At 53.3% G+C, this 23,696-nt stretch overlaps 1 protein-coding gene across 1 annotated transcript in view; it reads right to left on the minus strand.

Moving 5' to 3' along the window:
* Nucleotides 1-23,696, minus strand: part of LOC137316636 (linker for activation of T-cells family member 1-like) — a 128,303-nt gene that overhangs the window by 5,021 nt on the left and 99,586 nt on the right. Inside the window, exon 6 of the mRNA XM_067980479.1 lies at nucleotides 4,116-4,198. Coding sequence (XP_067836580.1) covers nucleotides 4,116-4,198 — 83 coding nt within the window. The remainder of the gene's footprint in view (nucleotides 1-4,115; nucleotides 4,199-23,696) is intronic.

Consider the following 23,696-nt stretch of genomic DNA (forward strand, 5'->3'; position numbering starts at 1 on the left):
CACTCCCATTCCCCCTGACCTTTCCCCTTTCACTCCAATGCCCCCTGTGCCCTCTCCCTGAAAGATCTCTCCCTTCCGTCCCATTCCCCTGACCTTTCCCCTTTCACTCCAATGCCCCCTGTGCCCCTCTCTCTGAAAGATCTCTCCCCTCACTCCCATTCCCCCTGACCTTTCCCCTTTCACTCCAATGCCCCCTGTGCCCTCTCCCTGAAAGATCTCTCCCTTCCGTCCCATTCCCCTGACCTTTCCCCTTTCACTCCAATGCTCCCTGTGCCCCTCTCCCTGAAAGATCTCTCCCCTCACTCCCATTCCCCCTGACCTTTCCCCTTTCACTCCAATGCTCCCTGTGCCCCTCTCTCTGAAAGATCTCTCCCCTCACTCCCATTCCCCTGACCTTTCCCCTTTCACCCCAATGCTCCCTGTGCCCCTCTCTCTGAAAGATCTCTCCCCTCACTCCCATTCCCCCTGACCTTTCCCCTTTCACTCCAATGCTCCCTGTGCCCTCTCCCTGAAAGATCTCTCCCTTCCGTCCCATTCCCCTGACCTTTCCCCTTTCACCCCAATGCTCCCTGTGCCCCTCTCTCCGAAAGATCTCTCCCCCTCAGTCCCATTCCCCCTGACCTTTCCCCTTTCACTCCAATGCTCCCTGTGCCCTCTCTCTGAAAGATCTCTCCCCTCACTCCCATTCCCCCTGACCTTTCCCCTTTCACTCCAATGCTCCCTGTGCCCCTCTCGCTGAAAGATCTCTCCCCTCACTCCCATTCCCCTGACCTTTCCCCTTTCACCCCAATGCTCCCTGTGCCCCTCTCTCTGAAAGATCTCTCCCCTCACTCCCATTCCCCCTGACCTTTCCCCTTTCACTCCAATGCTCCCTGTGCCCTCTCCCTGAAAGATCTCTCCCTTCCGTCCCATTCCCCTGACCTTTCCCCTTTCACCCCAATGCTCCCTGTGCCCCTCTCTCTGAAAGATCTCTCCCCTCACTCCCATTCCCCTGACCTTTCCCCTTTCACCCCAATGCTCCCTGTGCCCCTCTCCCTGAAAGATCTCTCCCCTCACTCCCATTCCCCCTGACCTTTCCCCTTTCACTCCAATGCTCCCTGTGCCCTCTCTCTGAAAGATCTCTCCCCTCACTCCCATTCCCCCTGACCTTTCCCCTTTCACTCCAATGCTCCCTGTGCCCTCTCTCTGAAAGATCTCTCCCCTCACTCCCATTCCCCCTGACCTTTCCCCTTTCACTCCAATGCCCCCTGTGCCCCTCTCTCTGAGAGATCTCTCCCCTCAGTCCCATTCCCCTCAGTTTCCCCATTCACCCCATCGCCCCCTGTGCCCCTCACTCCGAAAGATCTCTCCCCCTCAGTCCCATTCCCCTTAAACTGGCGAGGCCAGTGGGAGTTAGGAGTTATCTTCGAGGAAATTCTGGACTTCCATGGGCTGAAGTCAATGCCGCAAAATCTCAGCTGCGACTCGCTCTCTCTCACTCCCTCCCCTCCGAGTCAGAAGGTCGAGGCATCAAGCCCCACACACACTCCAAAGTCACAAGCCCCATAATCCAGGCCGACACTCCCCAGTTGCCAGCTCTGAGGGAGCACGGCACTGTCGGAGGGTCAGTACTGAGGGAGCGCCGCACTGTCGGAGGGTCAGTACTGAGGGAGCGCCGCACTGTCGGAGGGTCAGTACTGAGGGAGCGCCGCACTGTCGGAGGGTCAGTACTGAGGGAGCGCCGCACTGTCGGAGGGTCGGTACTGAGGGAGCGCCGCACTGTCGGAGGGTCTGTACTGAGGGAGCGCCGCACTGTCGGAGGGTCGGTACTGAGGGAGCGCCGCACTGTCGGAGGGTCGGTACTGAGGGAGCGCCGCACTGTCGGAGGGTCAGTACTGAGGGAGCGCCGCACTGTCGGAGGGTCGGTACTGAGGGAGCGCCGCACTGTCGGAGGGTCGGTATTGAGGGAGCGCCGCACTGTCGGTGGGTCGGTACTGAGGGAGCGCCGCACTGTGGGAGGGTCGGTACTGAGGGAGCGCCGCACTGTCGGAGGGTCAGTACTGAGGGAGCGCCGCTCTGTCGGAGGGTTGGTACTGAGGGAGCGCCGCACTGTCGGAGGGTCAGTACTGAGGGAGCGCCGCACTGTCGGAGGGTCAGTACTGAGGGAGCCCCGCACTGTCGGAGGGTCGGTACTGAGGGAGCGCCGCACTGTCGAAGGGTCGGGACTGAGGGAGCGCCGCACTGTCGGAGGGTCGGTACTGAGGGAGCGCCGCACTATCGGAGGGTCAGTACTGAGGGAGCGCCGCACTATCGGAGGGTCAGTACTGAGGGAGCGCCGCACTGTCGGAGGGTCAGTACTGAGGGAGCGCCGCACTGTCGGAGGGTCAGTACTGAGGGAGCGCAGCACTGTCGGAGGGTCAGTACTGAGGGAGCGCCGCACTGTCGGAGGGTCGATACTGAGGGAGCGCCGCACTGTCGGAGGGTCAGTACTGAGGGAGCGCCGCACTGTCGGAGGGTCAGTACTGAGGGAGCGCCGCACTGTGGGAGGGTCAGTACTGAGGGAGCGCCGCACTGTCGGAGGGTCAGTACTGAGGGAGCCCCGCACTGTCGGAGGGTCGGTACTGAGGGAGCGCCGCACTGTCGAAGGGTCAGTACTGAGGGAGCGCCGCACTATCGGAGGGTCGGGACTGAGGGAGCGCCGCACTGTCGGAGGGTCAGTACTGAGGGAGCGCCGCACTATCGGAGGGTCAGTACTGAGGGAGCGCCGCACTGTCGGAGGGTCGGGACTGAGGGAGCGCCGCACTGTCGGAGGGTCGGTACTGAGGGAGCGCCGCACTATCGGAGGGTCAGTACTGAGGGAGCGCCGCACTGTCGGAGGGTCGGTACTGAGGGAGCGCTGCACTGTCGGAGGGTCGGTACTGAGGGAGCGCCGCACTGTGGGAGGGTCAGTACTGAGGGAGCGCCACACTGTCGGAGGGTCAGTACTGAGGGAGCGCCGCGCTGTCGGAGGGTCGGTACTGAGGGAGCGCCGCACTGTCGGAGGGTCGGTACTGAGGGAGCGCCGCGCTGTCGGAGGGTCAGTACTGAGGGAGCGCCGCACTGTCGGAGGGTCGGTACTGAGCGAGCGCCGCGCTGTCGGAGGGTCGGTACTGAGGGAGCGCCGCACTGTCGGAGGGTCGGTACTGAGGGAGCGCCGCACTGTCGGAGGGTCGGTACTGAGGGAGCGCCGCACTGTCGGAGGGTCAGTACTGAGGGAGCGCCGCACTATCGGAGGGTCAGTACCGAGGGAGCGCCGCGCTGTCGGAGGGTCAGTACTGAGGGAGCGCCGCACTATCGGAGGGTCAGTACTGAGGGAGCGCCGCACTGTCGGAGGGTCAGTACTGAGGGAGTGCCGCACTGTCGGAGGGTCGGTACTGAGGGAGCGCCGCACTGTCGGAGGGTCAGTACTGAGGGAGCGCCGCACTGTCGGAGGGTCAGTACTGAGGGAGCGCCGCACTGTCGGAGGGTCAGTACTGAGGGAGCGCCGCACTGTCGGAGGGTCGGTACTGAGGGAGCGCCGCACTGTCGGAGGGTCAGTACTGAGGGAGCGCCGCACTGTGGGAGGGTCAGTACTGAGGGAGCGCCGCACTGTCGGAGGGTCAGTACTGAGGGAGCGCCGCACTGTCGGAGGGTCAGTACTGAGGGAGCGCCGCACTGTCGGAGGGTCGGTACTGAGGGAGCGCCGCACCGTCGGAGGGTCAGTACTGAGGGAGCGCCGCACTGTCGGAGGGTCGGTACTGAGGGAGCGCCGCACTGTCGGAGGGTCGGTACTGAGGGAGCGCCGCACTGTCGGAGGGTCAGTACTGAGGGAGCGCCGCACTGTCGGAGGTGCCGTCTTTCGGATGAGACATTAAACCGAGGGCCCCGTCTGCCCCCCTCAGGTGGGTGTAAAAGATCCCACGGCCACGATTGGAAGAAGAGCAGGGGGGAGTTCTCCCCGGTGTCCTGGGGCCGATATTTATCCCTCGACCAACATCACTAAAAAAACCAGATGATCTGGGTCATTCTCACATTGCTGTTTGTGGGATCTTGCTGTGCGCAAATTGTCTGCTGCGTTTCCCACATTACAACAGGGACCGCACGACGAACAGACTCACCACTGCTGATCCGATGGGAGTGAGTCATCCGTTTATTGGTGACGGGCGTGGAAGGTGCAGGAGCATCATTGGGTAACACAACACTGTCAATCAAAAGAAGGCGGGGTGAGATACAGAGTAAAGTTCCCTCTACACTGTCCCATCAAACACTCCCAGGGCAGGTACAGGGTTAGATACAGAGTAAAGCTCACTCTACACTGTCCCGTCAAACACTCCCAGGGCAGGTACAGGGTTAGATACAGAGTAAAGCTCCCTCTACACTGTCCCGTCAAACACTCCCAGGGCAGGTACAGGGTTAGATACAGAGTAAAGCTCCCTCTACACTGTCCCATCAAACACTCCCAGGGCAGGTACAGGGTTAGATACAGAGTAAAGCTCCCTCTACACTGTCCCGTCAAACACTCCCAGGGCAGGTACAGGGTTAGATACAGAGTAAAGCTCCCTCTACACTGTCCCATCAAACACTCCCAGGGCAGGTACAAGGTTAGATACAGAGTAAAGCTCCCTCTACACTGTCCCATCAATCACTCCCAGGGCAGGTACAGGGTTAGATACAGAGTAAAGCTCCCTCTACACTGTCCCATCAAACACTCCCAGGGCAGGGACAGGGTTAGATACAGAGTAAAGCTCCCTCTACACTGTCCCATCAAACACTCCCAGGGCAGGTACAGGGTTAGATACAGAGTAAAGCTCCCTCTACACTGTCCCGTCAAACACTCCCAGGGCAGGTACAGGGTTAGATACAGAGTAAAGCTCCATCTACACTGTCCCATCAAACACTCCCAGGGCAGGTACAGGGTTAGATACAGAGTAAAGCTCCCTCTACACTGTCCCGTCAAACACTCCCAGGGCAGGTACAGGGTTAGATACAGAGTAAAGCTTCCTCTACACTGTCCCATCAAACACTCCCAGGGCAGGTACAAGGTTAGATACAGAGTAAAGCTCCCTCTAAACTGTCCCATCAAACACTCCCAGGGCAGGTACAGCGTTAGATACAGAGTAAAGCTCCCTCTACACTGTCCCATCAAACACTCCCAGGGCAGGTACAGCGTTAGATACAGAGTAAAGCTCCCTCTACACTGTCCCATCAAACACTCCCAGGGCAGGTACAGGGTTAGATACAGAGTAAAGCTCCCTCTACACTGTCCCATCAATCACTCCCAGCTCAGGTACAGGGTTCGATACAGAGTAAAGCTCCCTCGACACTGTCCCATCAAACACTCCCAGGGCAGGTACAGGGTTAGATACAGAGTAAAGCTCCCTCTACACTGTCCCATCAAACACTCCCAGGGCAGGTAGAAGGTTAGATACAGAGTAAAGCTCCCTCTACACTGTCCCGTCAAACACTCCCAGGGCAGGTACAGGGTTAGATACAGAGTAAAGCTCCATCTACACTGTCCCGTCAAACACTCCCAGGGCAGGTACAGGGTTAGATACAGAGTAAAGCTCCCTCTACACTGTCCCATCAAACACTCCCAGGGCAGGTACAGGGTTAGATACAGAGTAAAGCTCCCTCTACACTGTCCCGTCAAACACTCCCAGGGCAGGTACAGGGTTAGATACAGAGTAAAGCTCCCTCTACACTGTCCCATCAAACACTCCCAGGGCAGGTACAAGGTTAGATACAGAGTAAAGCTCCCTCTACACTGTCCCATCAATCACTCCCAGGGCAGGTACAGGGTTAGATACAGAGTAAAGCTCCCTCTACACTGTCCCATCAAACACTCCCAGGGCAGGGACAGGGTTAGATACAGAGTAAAGCTCCCTCTACACTGTCCCATCAAACACTCCCAGGGCAGGTACAGGGTTAGATACAGAGTAAAGCTCCCTCTACACTGTCCCGTCAAACACTCCCAGGGCAGGTACAGGGTTAGATACAGAGTAAAGCTCCATCTACACTGTCCCATCAAACACTCCCAGGGCAGGTACAGGGTTAGATACAGAGTAAAGCTCCCTCTACACTGTCCCGTCAAACACTCCCAGGGCAGGTACAGGGTTAGATACAGAGTAAAGCTTCCTCTACACTGTCCCATCAAACACTCCCAGGGCAGGTACAAGGTTAGATACAGAGTAAAGCTCCCTCTAAACTGTCCCATCAAACACTCCCAGGGCAGGTACAGCGTTAGATACAGAGTAAAGCTCCCTCTACACTGTCCCATCAAACACTCCCAGGGCAGGTACAGCGTTAGATACAGAGTAAAGCTCCCTCTACACTGTCCCATCAAACACTCCCAGGGCAGGTACAGCGTTAGATACAGAGTAAAGCTCCCTCTACACTGTCCCATCAATCACTCCCAGCTCAGGTACAGGGTTCGATACAGAGTAAAGCTCCCTCGACACTGTCCCATCAAACACTCCCAGGGCAGGTACAGGGTTAGATACAGAGTAAAGCTCCATCTACACTGTCCCATCAAACACTCCCAGGGCAGGGACAGGGTTAGATACAGAGTAAAGCTCCCTCTACACTGTCCCATCAAACACTCCCAGGGCAGGTACAGGGTTAGATACAGAGTAAAGCTCCCTCTACACTGTCCCGTCAAACACTCCCAGGGCAGGTACAGGGTTAGATACAGAGCAAAGCTCCCTCTACACTGTCCCATCAAACACTCCCAGGGCAGGTACAGGGTTAGATACAGAGTAAAGCTCCCTCTACACTGTCCCGTCAAACACTCCCAGGGCAGGTACAGGGTTAGATACAGAGTAAAGCTCCCTCTACACTGTCCCATCAAACACTCCCAGGGCAGGTACAGGGTGAGATACAGAGTAAAGCTCCCTCTACACTGTCCCATCAAACACTCCCAGGGCAGGTACAGGGTTAGATACAGAGTAAAGCTCCCTCTACACTGTCCCATCAAACACTCCCAGGGCAGGTGCAGGGTTAGATACAGAGTAAAGCTCCCTCTACACTGTCCCATCAAACATTCCCAGGGCAGGTACAGGGTTAGATACAGAGTAAAGCTCCCTCTACACTGTCCCATCAAACACTCCCAGGGCAGGTACAGGGTTAGATACAGAGTAAAGCTCCCTCTACACTGTCCCATCAAACACTCCCAGGGCAGGTACAGGGTTAGATACAGAGTAAAGCTCCCTCTACACTGTCCCATCAAACACTCCCAGGGCAGGTACAGGGTTAGATACAGAGTAAAGCTCCCTCTGCACTGTCCCATCAAACACTCCCAGGGCAGGTACAGGGTTAGATACAGAGTAAAGCCCCCTCTACACTGTCCCATCAAACACTCCCAGGGCAGGTACAGGGTTAGATACAGAGTAAAGCTCCCTCTACACTGTCCCATCAAACACTCCCAGGGCAGGTACAGAGTTAGATACAGAGTAAAGCTCCCTCCACACTGTCCCGTCAAACACTCCCAGGGCAGGTACAGGGTTAGATACAGAGTAAAGCTCCCTCCACACTGTCCCATCAAACATTCCCAGGGCAGGTACAGGGTTAGATACAGAGTAAAGCTCCCTCTACACTGTCCCATCAAACATTCCCAGGGCAGGTACAGGGTTAGATACAGAGTAAAGCTCCCTCTACACTGTCCCATCAAACACTCACAGGGCAGGTACAGGGTTAGATACAGAGTAAAGCTCCCTCTACACTGTCCCATCAAACACTCCCAGGGCAGGTACAGGGTTAGATACAGAGTAAAGCTCCCTCTACACTGTCCCATCAAACACTCCCAGGGCAGGTACAGGGTTAGATACAGAGTAAAGCTCCCTCTACACCGTCCCGTCAAACACTCCCAGGGCAGGTACAGGGTTAGATACAGAGTAAAGCTCCCTCCGCACTGTCCCGTCAAACACTCCCAGGGCAGGTACAAGGTCAGATACAGAGTAAAGCTCCCTCTACACTGTCCCATCAAACACTCCCAGGGCAGGTACAGCGTTAGATACAGAGTAAAGCTCCCTCTACACTATCCCGTCAAACACTCCCAGGGCAGGTACAAGGTTAGATACAGAGTAAAGCTCCCTCTACAATGTCCCATCAAACACTCCCAGGGCAGGTACAGCGTTAGATACAGAGTAAAGCTCCCTCTACACTGTCCCATCAAACACTCCCAGGGCAGGTACAAGGTTAGATACAGAGTAAAGCTCCCTCTACACTGTCCCATCAAACACTCCCAGGGCAGGTACAGCGTTAGATACAGAGTAAAGCTCCCTCTACACTGTCCCATCAAACACTCCCAGGGCAGGTACAGCGTTAGATACAGAGTAAAGCTCCCTCTACACTGTCCCATCAAACACTCCCAGGGCAGGTACAGCGTTAGATACAGAGTAAAGCTCCCTCTACACTGTCCCATCAATCACTCCCAGCTCAGGTACAGGGTTAGATACAGAGTAAAGCTCCCTCTACACTGTCCCATCAAACACTCCCAGGGCAGGTACAGGGTTAGATACAGAGGAAAGCTCCCTCTACACTGTCCCATCAAACACTCCCAGGGCAGGGACAGGGTGAGATACAGAGTAAAGCTCCCTCTACACTGTCCCATCAAACACTCCCAGGGCAGGTGCAGGGTTAGATACAGAGTAAAGCTCCCTCTACACTGTCCCGTCAAACACTCCCAGGGCAGGTACAGGGTTAGATACAGAGTAAAGCTCCCTCTACACTGTCCCGTCAAACACTCCCAGGGCAGGTACAGGGTTAGATACAGAGTAAAGCTCCCTCTACACTGTCCCGTCAAACACTCCCAGGGCAGGTACAGGGTTAGATACAGAGTAAAGCTCCCTCTACACTGTCCCATCAAACACTCCCAGGGCAGGTACAGGGTGAGATACAGAGTAAAGCTCCCTCTACACTGTCCCATCAAACATTCCCAGGGCAGGTACAGGGTTAGATACAGAGTAAAGCTCCCTCTACACTGTCCCATCAAACATTCCCAGGGCAGGTACAGGGTTCGATACAGAGTAAAGCTCCCTCTACACTGTCCCATCAAACACTCCCAGGGCAGGTACAGGGTTAGATACAGAGTAAAGCTCCCTCTACACTGTCCCATCAAACACTCCCAGGGCAGGTACAGGGTTAGATACAGAGTAAAGCTCCCTCTACACTGTCCCATCAAACACTCCCAGGGCAGGTACAGGGTTAGATACAGAGTAAAGCTCCCTCTGCACTGTCCCATCAAACACTCCCAGGGCAGGTACAGGGTTAGATACAGAGTAAAGCCCCCTCTACACTGTCCCATCAAACACTCCCAGGGCAGCTACAGGGTTAGATACAGAGTAAAGCTCCCTCCACACTGTCCCGTCAAACACTCCCAGGGCAGGTACAGGGTTAGATACAGAGTAAAGCTCCCTCCACACTGTCCCATCAAACATTCCCAGGGCAGGTACAGGGTTAGATACAGAGTAAAGCTCCCTCTACACTGTCCCATCAAACACTCCCAGGGCAGGTACAGGGTTAGATACAGAGTAAAGCTCCCTCTACACTGTCCCATCAAACACTCACAGGGCAGGTACAGGGTTAGATACAGAGTAAAGCTCCCTCTACACTGTCCCGTCAAACACTCCCAGGGCAGGTACAGGGTTAGATACAGAGTAAAGCTCCCTCTACACTGTCCCATCAAACACTCCCAGGGCAGGTACAGGGTTAGATACAGAGTAAAGCTCCCTCTACACTGTCCCGTCAAACACTCCCAGGGCAGGTACAGGGTTAGATACAGAGTAAAGCTCCCTCTACACTGTCCCATCAAACACTCCCAGGGCAGGTACAGGGTTAGATACAGAGTAAAGCTCCCTCTGCACTGTCCCATCAAACACTCCCAGGGCAGGTACAGGGTTAGATACAGAGTAAAGCTCCCTCTGCACTGTCCCATCAAACACTCCCAGGGCAGCGACAGGGTTAGATACAGAGTAAAGCCCCCTCTACACTGTCCCATCAAACACTCCCAGGGCAGCTACAGGGTTAGATACAGAGTAAAGCTCCCTCCACACTGTCCCGTCAAACACTCCCAGGGCAGGTACAGGGTTAGATACAGAGTAAAGCTCCCTCCACACTGTCCCATCAAACATTCCCAGGGCAGGTGCAGGGTTAGATACAGAGTAAAGCTCCCTCTACACTGTCCCATCAAACACTCCCAGGGCAGGTACAGGGTTAGATACAGAGTAAAGCTCCCTCTACACTGTCCCATCAAACACTCCCAGGGCAGGTACAGGGTTAGATACAGAGTAAAGCTCCCTCTACACTGTCCCATCAAACACTCCCAGGGCAGGTACAGGGTTAGATACAGAGTAAAGCTCCCTCTACACCGTCCCGTCAAACACTCCCAGGGCAGGTACAGGGTTAGATACAGAGTAAAGCTCCCTCCGCACTGTCCCGTCAAACACTCCCAGGGCAGGTACAAGGTTAGATACAGAGTAAAGCTCCCTCTACACTGTCCCATCAAACACTCCCAGGGCAGGTACAGCGTTAGATACAGAGTAAAGCTCCCTCTACACTATCCCGTCAAACACTCCCAGGGCAGGTACAAGGTTAGATACAGAGTAAAGCTCCCTCTACAATGTCCCATCAAACACTCCCAGGGCAGGTACAGCGTTAGATACAGAGTAAAGCTCCCTCTACACTGTCCCATCAAACACTCCCAGGGCAGGTACAAGGTTAGATACAGAGTAAAGCTCCCTCTACACTGTCCCATCAAACACTCCCAGGGCAGGTACAGCGTTAGATACAGAGTAAAGCTCCCTCTACACTGTCCCATCAAACACTCCCAGGGCAGGTACAGCGTTAGATACAGAGTAAAGCTCCCTCTACACTGTCCCATCAAACACTCCCAGGGCAGGTACAGCGTTAGATACAGAGTAAAGCTCCCTCTACACTGTCCCATCAATCACTCCCAGCTCAGGTACAGGGTTAGATACAGAGTAAAGCTCCCTCTACACTGTCCCATCAAACACTCCCAGGGCAGGTACAGGGTTAGATACAGAGGAAAGCTCCCTCTACACTGTCCCATCAAACACTCCCAGGGCAGGGACAGGGTGAGATACAGAGTAAAGCTCCCTCTACACTGTCCCATCAAACACTCCCAGGGCAGGTGCAGGGTTAGATACAGAGTAAAGCTCCCTCTACACTGTCCCGTCAAACACTCCCAGGGCAGGTACAGGGTTAGATACAGAGTAAAGCTCCCTCTACACTGTCCCGTCAAACACTCCCAGGGCAGGTACAGGGTTAGATACAGAGTAAAGCTCCCTCTACACTGTCCCGTCAAACACTCCCAGGGCAGGTACAGGGTTAGATACAGAGTAAAGCTCCCTCTACACTGTCCCATCAAACACTCCCAGGGCAGGTACAGGGTGAGATACAGAGTAAAGCTCCCTCTACACTGTCCCATCAAACATTCCCAGGGCAGGTACAGGGTTAGATACAGAGTAAAGCTCCCTCTACACTGTCCCATCAAACATTCCCAGGGCAGGTACAGGGTTCGATACAGAGTAAAGCTCCCTCTACACTGTCCCATCAAACACTCCCAGGGCAGGTACAGGGTTAGATACAGAGTAAAGCTCCCTCTACACTGTCCCATCAAACACTCCCAGGGCAGGTACAGGGTTAGATACAGAGTAAAGCTCCCTCTACACTGTCCCATCAAACACTCCCAGGGCAGGTACAGGGTTAGATACAGAGTAAAGCTCCCTCTGCACTGTCCCATCAAACACTCCCAGGGCAGGTACAGGGTTAGATACAGAGTAAAGCCCCCTCTACACTGTCCCATCAAACACTCCCAGGGCAGCTACAGGGTTAGATACAGAGTAAAGCTCCCTCCACACTGTCCCGTCAAACACTCCCAGGGCAGGTACAGGGTTAGATACAGAGTAAAGCTCCCTCCACACTGTCCCATCAAACATTCCCAGGGCAGGTACAGGGTTAGATACAGAGTAAAGCTCCCTCTACACTGTCCCATCAAACACTCCCAGGGCAGGTACAGGGTTAGATACAGAGTAAAGCTCCCTCTACACTGTCCCATCAAACACTCACAGGGCAGGTACAGGGTTAGATACAGAGTAAAGCTCCCTCTACACTGTCCCGTCAAACACTCCCAGGGCAGGTACAGGGTTAGATACAGAGTAAAGCTCCCTCTACACTGTCCCATCAAACACTCCCAGGGCAGGTACAGGGTTAGATACAGAGTAAAGCTCCCTCTACACTGTCCCGTCAAACACTCCCAGGGCAGGTACAGGGTTAGATACAGAGTAAAGCTCCCTCTACACTGTCCCATCAAACACTCCCAGGGCAGGTACAGGGTTAGATACAGAGTAAAGCTCCCTCTGCACTGTCCCATCAAACACTCCCAGGGCAGGTACAGGGTTAGATACAGAGTAAAGCTCCCTCTGCACTGTCCCATCAAACACTCCCAGGGCAGCGACAGGGTTAGATACAGAGTAAAGCCCCCTCTACACTGTCCCATCAAACACTCCCAGGGCAGCTACAGGGTTAGATACAGAGTAAAGCTCCCTCCACACTGTCCCGTCAAACACTCCCAGGGCAGGTACAGGGTTAGATACAGAGTAAAGCTCCCTCCACACTGTCCCATCAAACATTCCCAGGGCAGGTGCAGGGTTAGATACAGAGTAAAGCTCCCTCTACACTGTCCCATCAAACACTCCCAGGGCAGGTACAGGGTTAGATACAGAGTAAAGCTCCCTCTACACTGTCCCATCAAACACTCCCAGGGCAGGTACAGGGTTAGATACAGAGTAAAGCTCCCTCTACACTGTCCCATCAAACACTCCCAGGGCAGGTACAGGTTTAGATACAGAGTAAAGCTCCCTCTGCACTGTCCCATCAAACACTCCCAGGGCAGCTACAGGGTTAGATACAGAGTAAAGCCCCCTCTACACTGTCCCATCAAACACTCCCAGGGCAGCTGCAGGGTTAGATACAGAGTAAAGCTCCCTCCACACTGTCCCGTCAAACACTCCCAGGGCAGGTACAGGGTTAGATACAGAGTAAAGCTCCCTCCACACTGTCCCATCAAACATTCCCAGGGCAGGTACAGGGTTAGATACAGAGTAAATCTCCCTCTACACTGTCCCATCAAACATTCCCAGGGCAGGTACAGGGTTAGATACAGAGTAAAGCTCCCTCTACACTGTCCCATCAAACACTCCCAGGGCAGGTGCAGGGTTAGATACAGAGTAAAGCTCCCTCTACACTGTCCCATCAAACATTCCCAGGGCAGGTACAGGGTTAGATACAGAGTAAAGCTCCCTCTACACTGTCCCATCAAACACTCCCAGGGCAGGTACAGGGTTAGATACAGAGTAAAGCTCCCTCTACACTGTCCCATCAAACATTCCCAGGGCAGGTACAGGGTTAGATACAGAGTAAAGCTCCCTCTACACTGTCCCATCAAACACTCCCAGGGCAGAGACAGGGTGAGATACAGAGTAAAGCTCCCTCTACACTGTCCTGTCAAACACTCCCAGGGCAGGTGCAGGGTTGGACACAGAGTAAAGCTCCCTCTACACTGTCCCATCAAACACTCCCAGAGCAGGTACAGGGTTAGATACAGAGTAAAGCTCCAGCTACACTGTCCCATCAAACACTCCCAGGGCAGGTACAGGGTTAGATACAGAGTAAAGCTCCATCTACACTGTCCCATCGAACACTCCCAGGGCAGGGACAGGGTGAGATACAGAGTAAAGCTCCATCTACACTGTCCCGTCAAACACTCCCAGGGCAGGTACAGGGTTGGACACAGAGTAAAGCTCCCTCTACACTGTCCCATCAAACACTCCCAGAGCAGGTACAGGGTTAGATACAGAGTATAGCTCCCGCTACACTGTCCCATCAAACACTCCCAGGGCCGGTACAGGGTTAGATACAGAGTAAAGCTCCATCTACACTGTCCCATCGAACACTCCCAGGGCAGGGACAGGGTTAGATACAGAGTAAAGCTCCATCTACACTGTCCCGTCAAACACTCCCAGGGCAGGTACAGGGTTAGATACAGAGTAAAGCTCACTCTACACTGTCCCATCAAACACTCCCAGGGCAGGTGCCGGGTTAGATACAGAGTAAAGCTCCCTCTACACTGTCCCATCAAACACTCCCAGGGCAGGTGCAGGGTTAGATACAGAGTAAAGCTCCCTCTACACTGTCCCATCAAACACTCCCAGGGCAGGGACAGGGTTAGATACAGAGTAAAGCTCCCTCTACACTGTCCCATCAAACACTCCCAGGGTCAGGTACAGGGTTAGATACAGAGTAAAGCTCCCTCTACACTGTCCAATCAAACACTCCCAGGGTCAGGTACAGGGTTAGATACAGAGTAAAGCTCCCTCTGCACTGTCCAATCAAACACTCCGAGGGCAGGTGCAGGGTTAGATACAGAGTAAAGCTCCCTCTACACTGTCCGATCAAACACTCCCAGGGCAGGTACAGGGTTTGATACAGAGTGAAGCTCCCTCGACACTGTCCCATCACAAACTCCCAGGGCAGGTACAGAGTTAGATACAGAGTAAAGCTCTCTCTACACTGTCCCATCAAACACTCCCAGGGCAGGTACAGGGTTAGATACAGAGTCAAGCGCCCTCTGCACTGTCACATCAAATACTCCCAGGGCATGTACAGGGTTAGATACAAAGTAAAGCTCCCTCTACACTGTCCCATCAAACACTCCCAGGGCAGGTACAGGGTTAGATACAGAGTAAAGCTCCCTCTACACTGTCCCATCAAACACTCCCAGGGCAGGTACAGGGTTAAATCCAGAGTAAAGCTCCCTCAACACTGTCCCATCAAACACTCCCAGGGCAGGTACAGAGTTAGAAACAGGGTAAAGCTCCCTCTACACTATCCTATCAAACACTCCCAGGGCAGGTACAGGGTTAGAAACAGGGTAAAGCTCCCTCTACACTGTCCCATCAAACACTCCCAGGGCATGTACAGGGTTAGATACAAAGTAAAGCTCCCTCTACACTGTCCCATCAAACACTCCCAGGGCACGTACAGGGTTAGAAACAGGGTAAAGCTCCCTCTACACTGTCCCATCAAACACTCCCAGGGCAGCTACAGGGTTAGATACAGAGTAAAGCTCCCTCCACACTGTCCCATCAAACACTCCCAGGGCAGGTACAGGTTTAGATACAGAGTAAAGCTCCCTCTGCACTGTCCCATCAAACACTCCCAGGGCAGCTACAGGGTTAGATACAGAGTAAAGCCCCCTCTACACTGTCCCATCAAACACTCCCAGGGCAGGTACAGGGTTAGATACAGAGTAAAGCTCCCTCCACACTGTCCCGTCAAACACTCCCAGGGCAGGTACAGGGTTAGATACAGAGTAAAGCTCCCTCCACACTGTCCCATCAAACACTCCCAGGGCAGGTACAGGGTTAGATACAGAGTAAAGCTCCCTCTACACTGTCCCATCAAACACTCCCAGGGCAGGTACAGGGTTAAATCCAGAGTAAAGCTCCCTCAACACTGTCCCATCAAACACTCCCAGGGCAGGTACAGAGTTAGAAACAGGGTAAAGCTCCCTCTACACTGTCCTATCAAACACTCCCAGGGCAGGTACAGGGTTAGAAACAGGGTAAAGCTCCCTCTACACTGTCCCATCAAACACTCCCAGGGCATGTACAGGGTTAGATACAAAGTAAAGCTCCCTCTACACTGTCCCATCAAACACTCCCAGGGCACGTACAGGGTTAGAAACAGGGTAAAGCTCCCTCTACACTGTCCCATCAAACACTCCCAGGGCAGCTACAGGGTTAGATACAGAGTAAAGCTCCCTCCACACTGTCCCATCAAACACTCCCAGGGCAGGTACAGGTTTAGATACAGAGTAAAGCTCCCTCTGCACTGTCCCATCAAACACTCCCAGGGCAGCGACAGGGTTAGATACAGAGTAAAGCCCCCTCTACACTGTCCCATCAAACACTCCCAGGGCAGCTACAGGGTTAGATACAGAGTAAAGCTCCCTCCACACTGTCCCGTCAAACACTCCCAGGGCAGGTACAGGGTTAATACAGAGTAAAGCTCCCTCCACACTGTCCCATCAAACATTCCCAGGGCAGGTACAGGGTTAGATACAGAGTAAAGCTCCCTCTACACTGTCCCATCAAACATTCCCAGGGCAGGTACAGGGTTAGATACAGAGTAAAGCTCCCTCTACACTGTCCCATCAAACACTCCCAGGGCAGGTACAGGGTTAGATACAGAGTAAAGCTCCCTCTACACTGTCCCATCAAACACTCCCAGGGCAGCTACAGGGTTAGATACAGAGTAAAGCTCCCTCCACACTGTCCCGTCAAACACTCCCAGGGCAGGTACAGGGTTAGATACAGAGTAAAGCTCCCTCCACACTGTCCCATCAAACATTCCCAGGGCAGGTACAGGGTTAGATACAGAGTAAAGCTCCCTCTACACTGTCCCATCAAACATTCCCAGGGCAGGTACAGGGTTAGATACAGAGTAAAGCTCCCTCTACACTGTCCCATCAAACACTCCCAGGGCAGGTACAGGGTTAGATACAGAGTAAAGCTCCCTCTACACTGTCCCATCAAACACTCCCAGGGCAGGTACAGGGTTCGATACAGAGTAAAGCTCCATCTACACTGTCCCATCAAACACTCCCAGGGGCAGGTACAGGGTTAGATACAGAGTAAAGCTCCCTCCACACTGTCCCATCAAACATTCCCAGGGCAGGTACAGGGTTAGATACGGAGTAAAGCTCCCTCTACACTGTCCCATCAAACATTCCCAGGGCAGGTACAGGGTTAGATACAGAGTAAAGCTCCCTCTACACTGTCCCATCAAACACTCCCAGGGCAGGTACAGGGTTAGATACAGAGTAAAGCTCCCTCTACACTGTCCCATCAAACACTCCCAGGGCAGCTACAGGGTTAGATACAGAGTAAAGCTCCCTCCACACTGTCCCGTCAAACACTCCCAGGGCAGGTACAGGGTTAGATACAGAGTAAAGCTCCCTCTACACTGTCCCATCAAACACTCCCAGGGCAGGTACAGGGTTAGATACAGAGTAAAGCTCCCTCTACACTGTCCCATCAAACATTCCCAGGGCAGGTACAGGGTTAGATACAGAGTAAAGCTCCCTCTACACTGTCCCATCAAACACTCCCAGGGCAGGTACAGGGTTAGATACAGAGTAAAGCTCCCTCCAGAATGTCCCATCAAACACTCCCAGGGCAGGTACAGGGTTAGATACAGAGTAAAGCTCCATCTACACTGTCCCATCAAACACTCCCAGGGGCAGGTACAGGGTTAGATACAGAGTAAAGCTCCCTCTACACTGTCCCATCAAACACTCCCAGGGCAGGGACAGGGTTAGATACAGAGTAAAGCTCCCTCTACACTGTCCTGTCAAACACTCCCAGGGCAGGTGCAGGGTTGGACACAGAGTAAAGCTCCCTCTACACTGTCCCATCAAACACTCCCAGAGCAGGTACAGGGTTAGATACAGAGTAAAGCTCCCGCTACACTGTCCCATCAAACACTCCCAGGGCAGGTACAGGGTTAGATACAGAGTAAAGCTCCATCTACACTGTCCCATCGAACACTCCCAGGGCAGGGACAGGGTTAGATACAGAGTAAAGCTCCATCTACACTGTCCCGTCAAACACTCCCAGGGCAGGTACAGGGTTGGACACAGAGTAAAGCTCCCTCTACACTGTCCCATCAAACACTCCCAGAGCAGGTACAGGGTTAGATACAGAGTAAAGCTCCCGCTACACTGTCCCATCAAACACTCCCAGGGCAGGTACAGGGTTAGATACAGAGTAAAGCTCCATCTACACTGTCCCATCGAACACTCCCAGGGCAGGGACAGGGTTAGATACAGAGTAAAGCTCCATCTACACTGTCCCGTCAAACACTCCCAGGGCAGGTACAGGGTTAGATACAGAGTAAAGCTCACTCTACACTGTCCCATCAAACACTCCCAGGGCAGGAGTCGGGTTAGATACAGAGTAAAGCTCCCTCTACACTGTCCCATCAAACACTCCCAGGGCAGGTACAGGGTTAGATACAGAGTAAAGCTCCCTCTACACTGTCCCATCAAACACTCCCAGGGCAGGTACAGGGTTAGATACAGAGTAAAGCTCACTCTGCACTGTCCCATCAAACACTCCCAGGGCAGGTGCCGGGTTAGATACAGAGTAAAGCTCCCTCTACACTGTCCCATCAAACACTCCCAGGGCAGGTACTGGGTTACATACAGAGTAAAGCTCCCTCTACACTGTCCCATCAAACACTCCCAGGGCAGGTACAGGGTTAGATACAGAGTAAAGCTCCCTCTACACTGTCCCATCAAACACTCCCAGGGCAGGTACAGGGTTAGATACAGAGTAAAGCTCCATCTACACTGGCCCATCAAACACTCCCAGGGCAGGTACAGGGTTCGATACAGAGTAAAGCTCCCTCTACACTGTCCCATCAAACACTCCCAGGGCAGGTACAGGGTTAAATCCAGAGTAAAGCTCCCTCAACACTGTCCCATCAAACACTCCCAGGGCAGGTACAGAGTTAGAAACAGGGTAAAGCTCCCTCTACACTGTCCCATCAAACACTCCCAGGGCAGGTACAGGGTTAGAAACAGAGTAAAGCTCCCTCTACACTGTCCCATCAAACACTCCCAGGGCAGGTACAGGGTTAGATACAGAGTAAAGCTCCCTCTAAACTAGCCGATCAAACACTCCCAGGGCATGTACAGGGTTAGATACAAAGTAAAGCTCCCTCCACACTGCCCATCAAACACTCCCAGGGCACGTACAGGGTTAGAAACAGGGTAAAGCTCCCTCGACACTGTCCCGTCAAACACTCCCAGGGCAGGTACAGGGTTAGATACAGAGTAAAGCTCCCTCTACACTGTCCCGTCAAACACTCCCAGGGCAGGTACAGGGTTAGATACAGAGGAAAGCTCCCTCTACACTGTCCCGTCAAACACTCCCAGGGCAGGTACAGGGTTAGATACAGAGTAAAGCTCCCTCTACACTGTCCCGTCAAACACTCCCAGGGCAGGTACAGGGTTAGATACAGAGTAAAGCTCCCTCTAAACTGTCCCGTCAAACACTCCCAGGGCAGGTACAGGGTTAGATACAGAGTAAAGCTCCCTCTACACTGTCCCGTCAAACACTCCCAGGGCAGGTACAGGGTGAGATACAGAGTAAAGCTCCCTCCAGAATGTCCCATCAAACACTCCCAGGGCAGGTACAGGGTTAGATACAGAGTAAAGCTCCCTCTACACTGTCCCATCAAACACTCCCAGGGCAGGTACAGGGTTAGATACAGAGTAAAGCTCCCTCTACACCGTCCCGTCAAACACTCCCAGGGCAGGTACAGGGTTAGATACAGAGTAAAGCTCCCTCCAGAATGTCCCATCAAACACTCCCAGGGCAGGTACAGGGATAGATACAGAGTAAAGCTCCCTCTACACTGTCCCGTCAAACACTCCCAGGGCAGGTACACGGATAGGTACAGTGTAAAGCTCCCTCTACACTGTCCCATCAAACACTCCCAGGGCAGGTGCAGGGTTAGATACAGAGCAAAGCTCCCTCTACACTGTCCCGTCAAACACTCCCAGGGCAGGTACACGGATAGGTACAGAGTAAATCTCCCTCTACACTGTCCCATCAAACATTCCCAGGGCAGGTACAGGGTTAGATACAGAGTAAAGCTCCCTCTACACTGTCCCATCAAACATTCCCAGGGCAGGTACAGGGTTAGATACAGAGTAAAGCTCCCTCTACACTGTCCCATCAAACACTCCCAGGGCAGGTACGGGGTTGGACACAGAGTAAAGCTCCCTCTACACTGTCCCGTCAAACACTCCCAGGGCAGGTACAGGGTTAGATACAGAGTAAAGCTCCCTCTACACTGTCCCGTCAAACACTCCCAGAGCAGGTACAGGGTTAGATACAGAGTAAAGCTCCCGCTACACTGTCCCATCAAACACTCCCAGGGCAGGCACAGGGTTAGATGCAGAGTAAAGCTCCCTCTGCACTGTCCCATCAAACACTCCCAGGGCAGGTACAGGGTTAGATACAGAGTAAAGCTCCCTCTACACTGTCACATCAAACACTCCAATGGCAGCTACAAAATTAGATGCAGAGTAAAGCTCCCTCTACACTGTCCCATCAAACACTCCCAGGGCAGCTACAGGGTTAGATACAGAGGAAAGCTCATTCTACACTGTCCCATCAAACACTCCCAGGGCAGGTGCCGGGTTAGATACAGAGTAAAGCTCCCTCTACACTGTCCCATCAAACACTCCCAGGGCAGGTACTGGGTTACATACAGAGTAAAGCTCCCTCTACACTGTCCCATCAAACACTCCCAGGGCAGGTACAGGGTTAGATACAGAGTAAAGCTCCCTCTACACAGTCCCATCAAACACTCCCAGGGCAGGTGCAGGGTTAGATACAGAGTAAAGCTCCCTCTACACTGTCCCGTCAAACACTCCCAGGGCAGGTGCAGGGTTAGATACAGAGTAAAGCTCCCTCTACACTGTCCCATCTAACTCTCCCATGGCAGGTGCAGGGTTAGATACAGAGCAAAGCTCCCTCTACACTGTCCCGTCAAACACTCCGAGGGCAGGTACAGGGTTAGATACAGAGTAAAGCTCCCTCTATACTGTCCAATCAAACACTCCCAGGGCAGGTACAGGGTTAGATACAGAGTAAAGCTCCCTCTACACTGTCCCATCAAAAACTCCCAGGGCAGGTACAGAGTTAGATACAGAGTAAAGCTCCCTCTACACTGTCCCATCAAACACTCCCGGGGCAGGTACAGGGTTAGATACAGAGTAAAGCTCCCTCTACACTGTCACATCAAACACTCCCAGGGCAGGTACAAGGTTAGATACAGAGTAAAGCTCCCTCTACACTGTCACATCAAACACTCCCAGGGCAGGGACAGGATTAGATACAGAGTAAAGCTCCCTCTACACTGTCCCATCAAACACTCCCAGGGCAGGTACAGGGTTAGATACAGAGTAAAGCTCCTTCAACACTGTCCCGTCAAACACTCCCAGGGCAGGTAAAGGGTTAGATACAGAGTAAAGCTCCCTCAAAACTAGCCCATCAAACACTCCCAGGGCACGTACAGGGTTAGAAACAGGGTAAAGCTCCCTCTGCACTGTCCCGTCAAACACTCCCAGGGCAGGTACAGGGATCGATACAGAGTAAAGCTCCCTCTGCACTGTCCCGTCAAACACTCCCAGGGCACGTACACTGATAGGTACAGAGTTAAGCTCCCTCTACACTGTCCCATCAAACACTCCCAGGGCAGGTACAGGGTTAGATACAGAGCAAAGCTCCCTCTGCACTGTCCCGTCAAACACTCCCAGGGCAGGAACACGGTTAGATACAGAGTAAAGCTCCCTCTACACTGTCCCGTCAAACACTCCCAGGGCAGGAACACGGTTAGATACAGAGTAAAGCTCCCTCGACATTTTCCCGTCAAACACTCCTATGGCAGGTACAGGCTTAGTCACAGAGTGAAGCTCCCTCTACACTGTCCCGTCAAGCACTCCAAGGGCAGGTGCAGGGTAACGTACAGAGTAAAGCTCCCTCTACACTGTCCCATCAAACACTCCCAGGGCAGGGACAGGGTTAGATACAGAGTAATGCTCACTCTACACTGTCACATCAAACACTCCAATGGCAGCTACAAAATTAGATGCAGAGTAAAGCTCCCTCTACACTGTCCCATCAAACACTCCCAGGGCAGGTACAGGGTTAGATACAGAGGAAAGCTCACTATACACTGTCCAATCAAACACTCCCAGGGCAGGTGCCGGGTTGGATACAGAGTAAAGCTCCCTCTACACTGTCCCATCAAACACTCCCAGGGCAGGTACTGGGTCACATACAGAGTAAAGCTCCCTCTACACTGTCGCATCAAACACTCCCAGGGCAGGTACAGGGTTAGATACAGAGTAAAGCTCCCTCTACACAGTCCCATCAAACACTCCCAGGGCAGGTGCAGGGTTAGATACAGAGTAAAGCTCCCTCTACACTGTCCCGTCAAACACTCCCAGGGCAGGTGCAGGGTTAGATACAGAGTAAAGCTCCCTCTACACTGTCCCATCTAACACTCCCATGGCAGGTGCAGGGTTAGATACAGAGCAAAGCTCCCTCTACACTGTCCCGTCAAACACTCCCAGGGCAGGTACAGGGTTAGATACAGAGTAAAGCTCCCTCTATACTGTCCAATCAAACACTCCCAGGGCAGGTCCAGGGTTAGATACAGAGTAAAGCTCCCTCTACACTGTCCCATCAAAAACTCCCAGGGCAGGTACAGAGTTAGATACAGAGTAAAGCTCCCTCTACACTGTCCCGTCAAACACTCCCAGGGCAGGTACAGGGTTAGATACAGAGTAAAGCTCCCTCTACACTGTCCCATCAAACACTCCCAGGGCAGGTACAGGGTTAGATACAGAGGAAAGCTCCCTCTCCACTGTCCCATCAAACACTCCCAGGGCAGGGACAGGGTTAGATACAGAGTAAAGGTCACTCTGCACTGTCACATCAAACACTCCAATGGCAGCTACAAAATTAGATGCAGAGTAAAGCTCACTCTACACTGTCCCATCAAACACTCCCAGCGCAGGTACAGGGTTAGATACAGAGGAAAGCTCACTCTACACTGTCCCATCAAACACTCCCAGGGCAGGTACAGGGTTAGATACAGAGTAAAGCTCCATCTACACTGTCCCATCGAACACTCCCAGGGCAGGTACAGGGTTAGATACAGAGTAAAGCTCCATCTACACTGTCCCATCGAACACTCCCAGGGCAGGGACAGGGTTAGATACAGAGTAAAGCTCCATCTACACTGTCCCGTCAAACACTCCCAGGGCAGGTACAGGGTTGGACACAGAGTAAAGCTCCCTCTACACTGTCCCATCAAACACTCCCAGAGCAGGTACAGGGTTAGATACAGAGTAAAGCTCCCGCTACACTGTCCCATCAAACACTCCCAGGGCAGGTACAGGGTTAGATACAGAGTAAAGCTCCATCTACACTGTCCCATCGAACACTCCCAGGGCAGGGACAGGGTTAGATACAGAGTAAAGCTCCATCTACACTGTCCCGTCAAACACTCCCAGGGCAGGTACAGGGTTAGATACAGAGTAAAGCTCACTCTACACTGTCCCATCAAACACTCCCAGGGCAGGAGTCGGGTTAGATACAGAGTAAAGCTCCCTCTACACTGTCCCATCAAACACTCCCAGGGCAGGTACAGGGTTAGATACAGAGTAAAGCTCCCTCTACACTGTCCCATCAAACACTCCCAGGGCAGGTACAGGGTTAGATACAGAGTAAAGCTCACTCTGCACTGTCCCATCAAACACTCCCAGGGCAGGTGCCGGGTTAGATACAGAGTAAAGCTCCCTCTACACTGTCCCATCAAACACTCCCAGGGCAGGTACTGGGTTACATACAGAGTAAAGCTCCCTCTACACTGTCCCATCAAACACTCCCAGGGCAGGTACAGGGTTAGATACAGAGTAAAGCTCCCTCTACACTGTCCCATCAAACACTCCCAGGGCAGGTACAGGGTTAGATACAGAGTAAAGCTCCATCTACACTGGCCCATCAAACACTCCCAGGGCAGGTACAGGGTTCGAT

Source organism: Heptranchias perlo, unplaced genomic scaffold, assembly GCF_035084215.1.
Source record: "Heptranchias perlo isolate sHepPer1 unplaced genomic scaffold, sHepPer1.hap1 HAP1_SCAFFOLD_593, whole genome shotgun sequence".
Lineage (NCBI taxonomy): Eukaryota > Metazoa > Chordata > Chondrichthyes > Hexanchiformes > Hexanchidae > Heptranchias > Heptranchias perlo.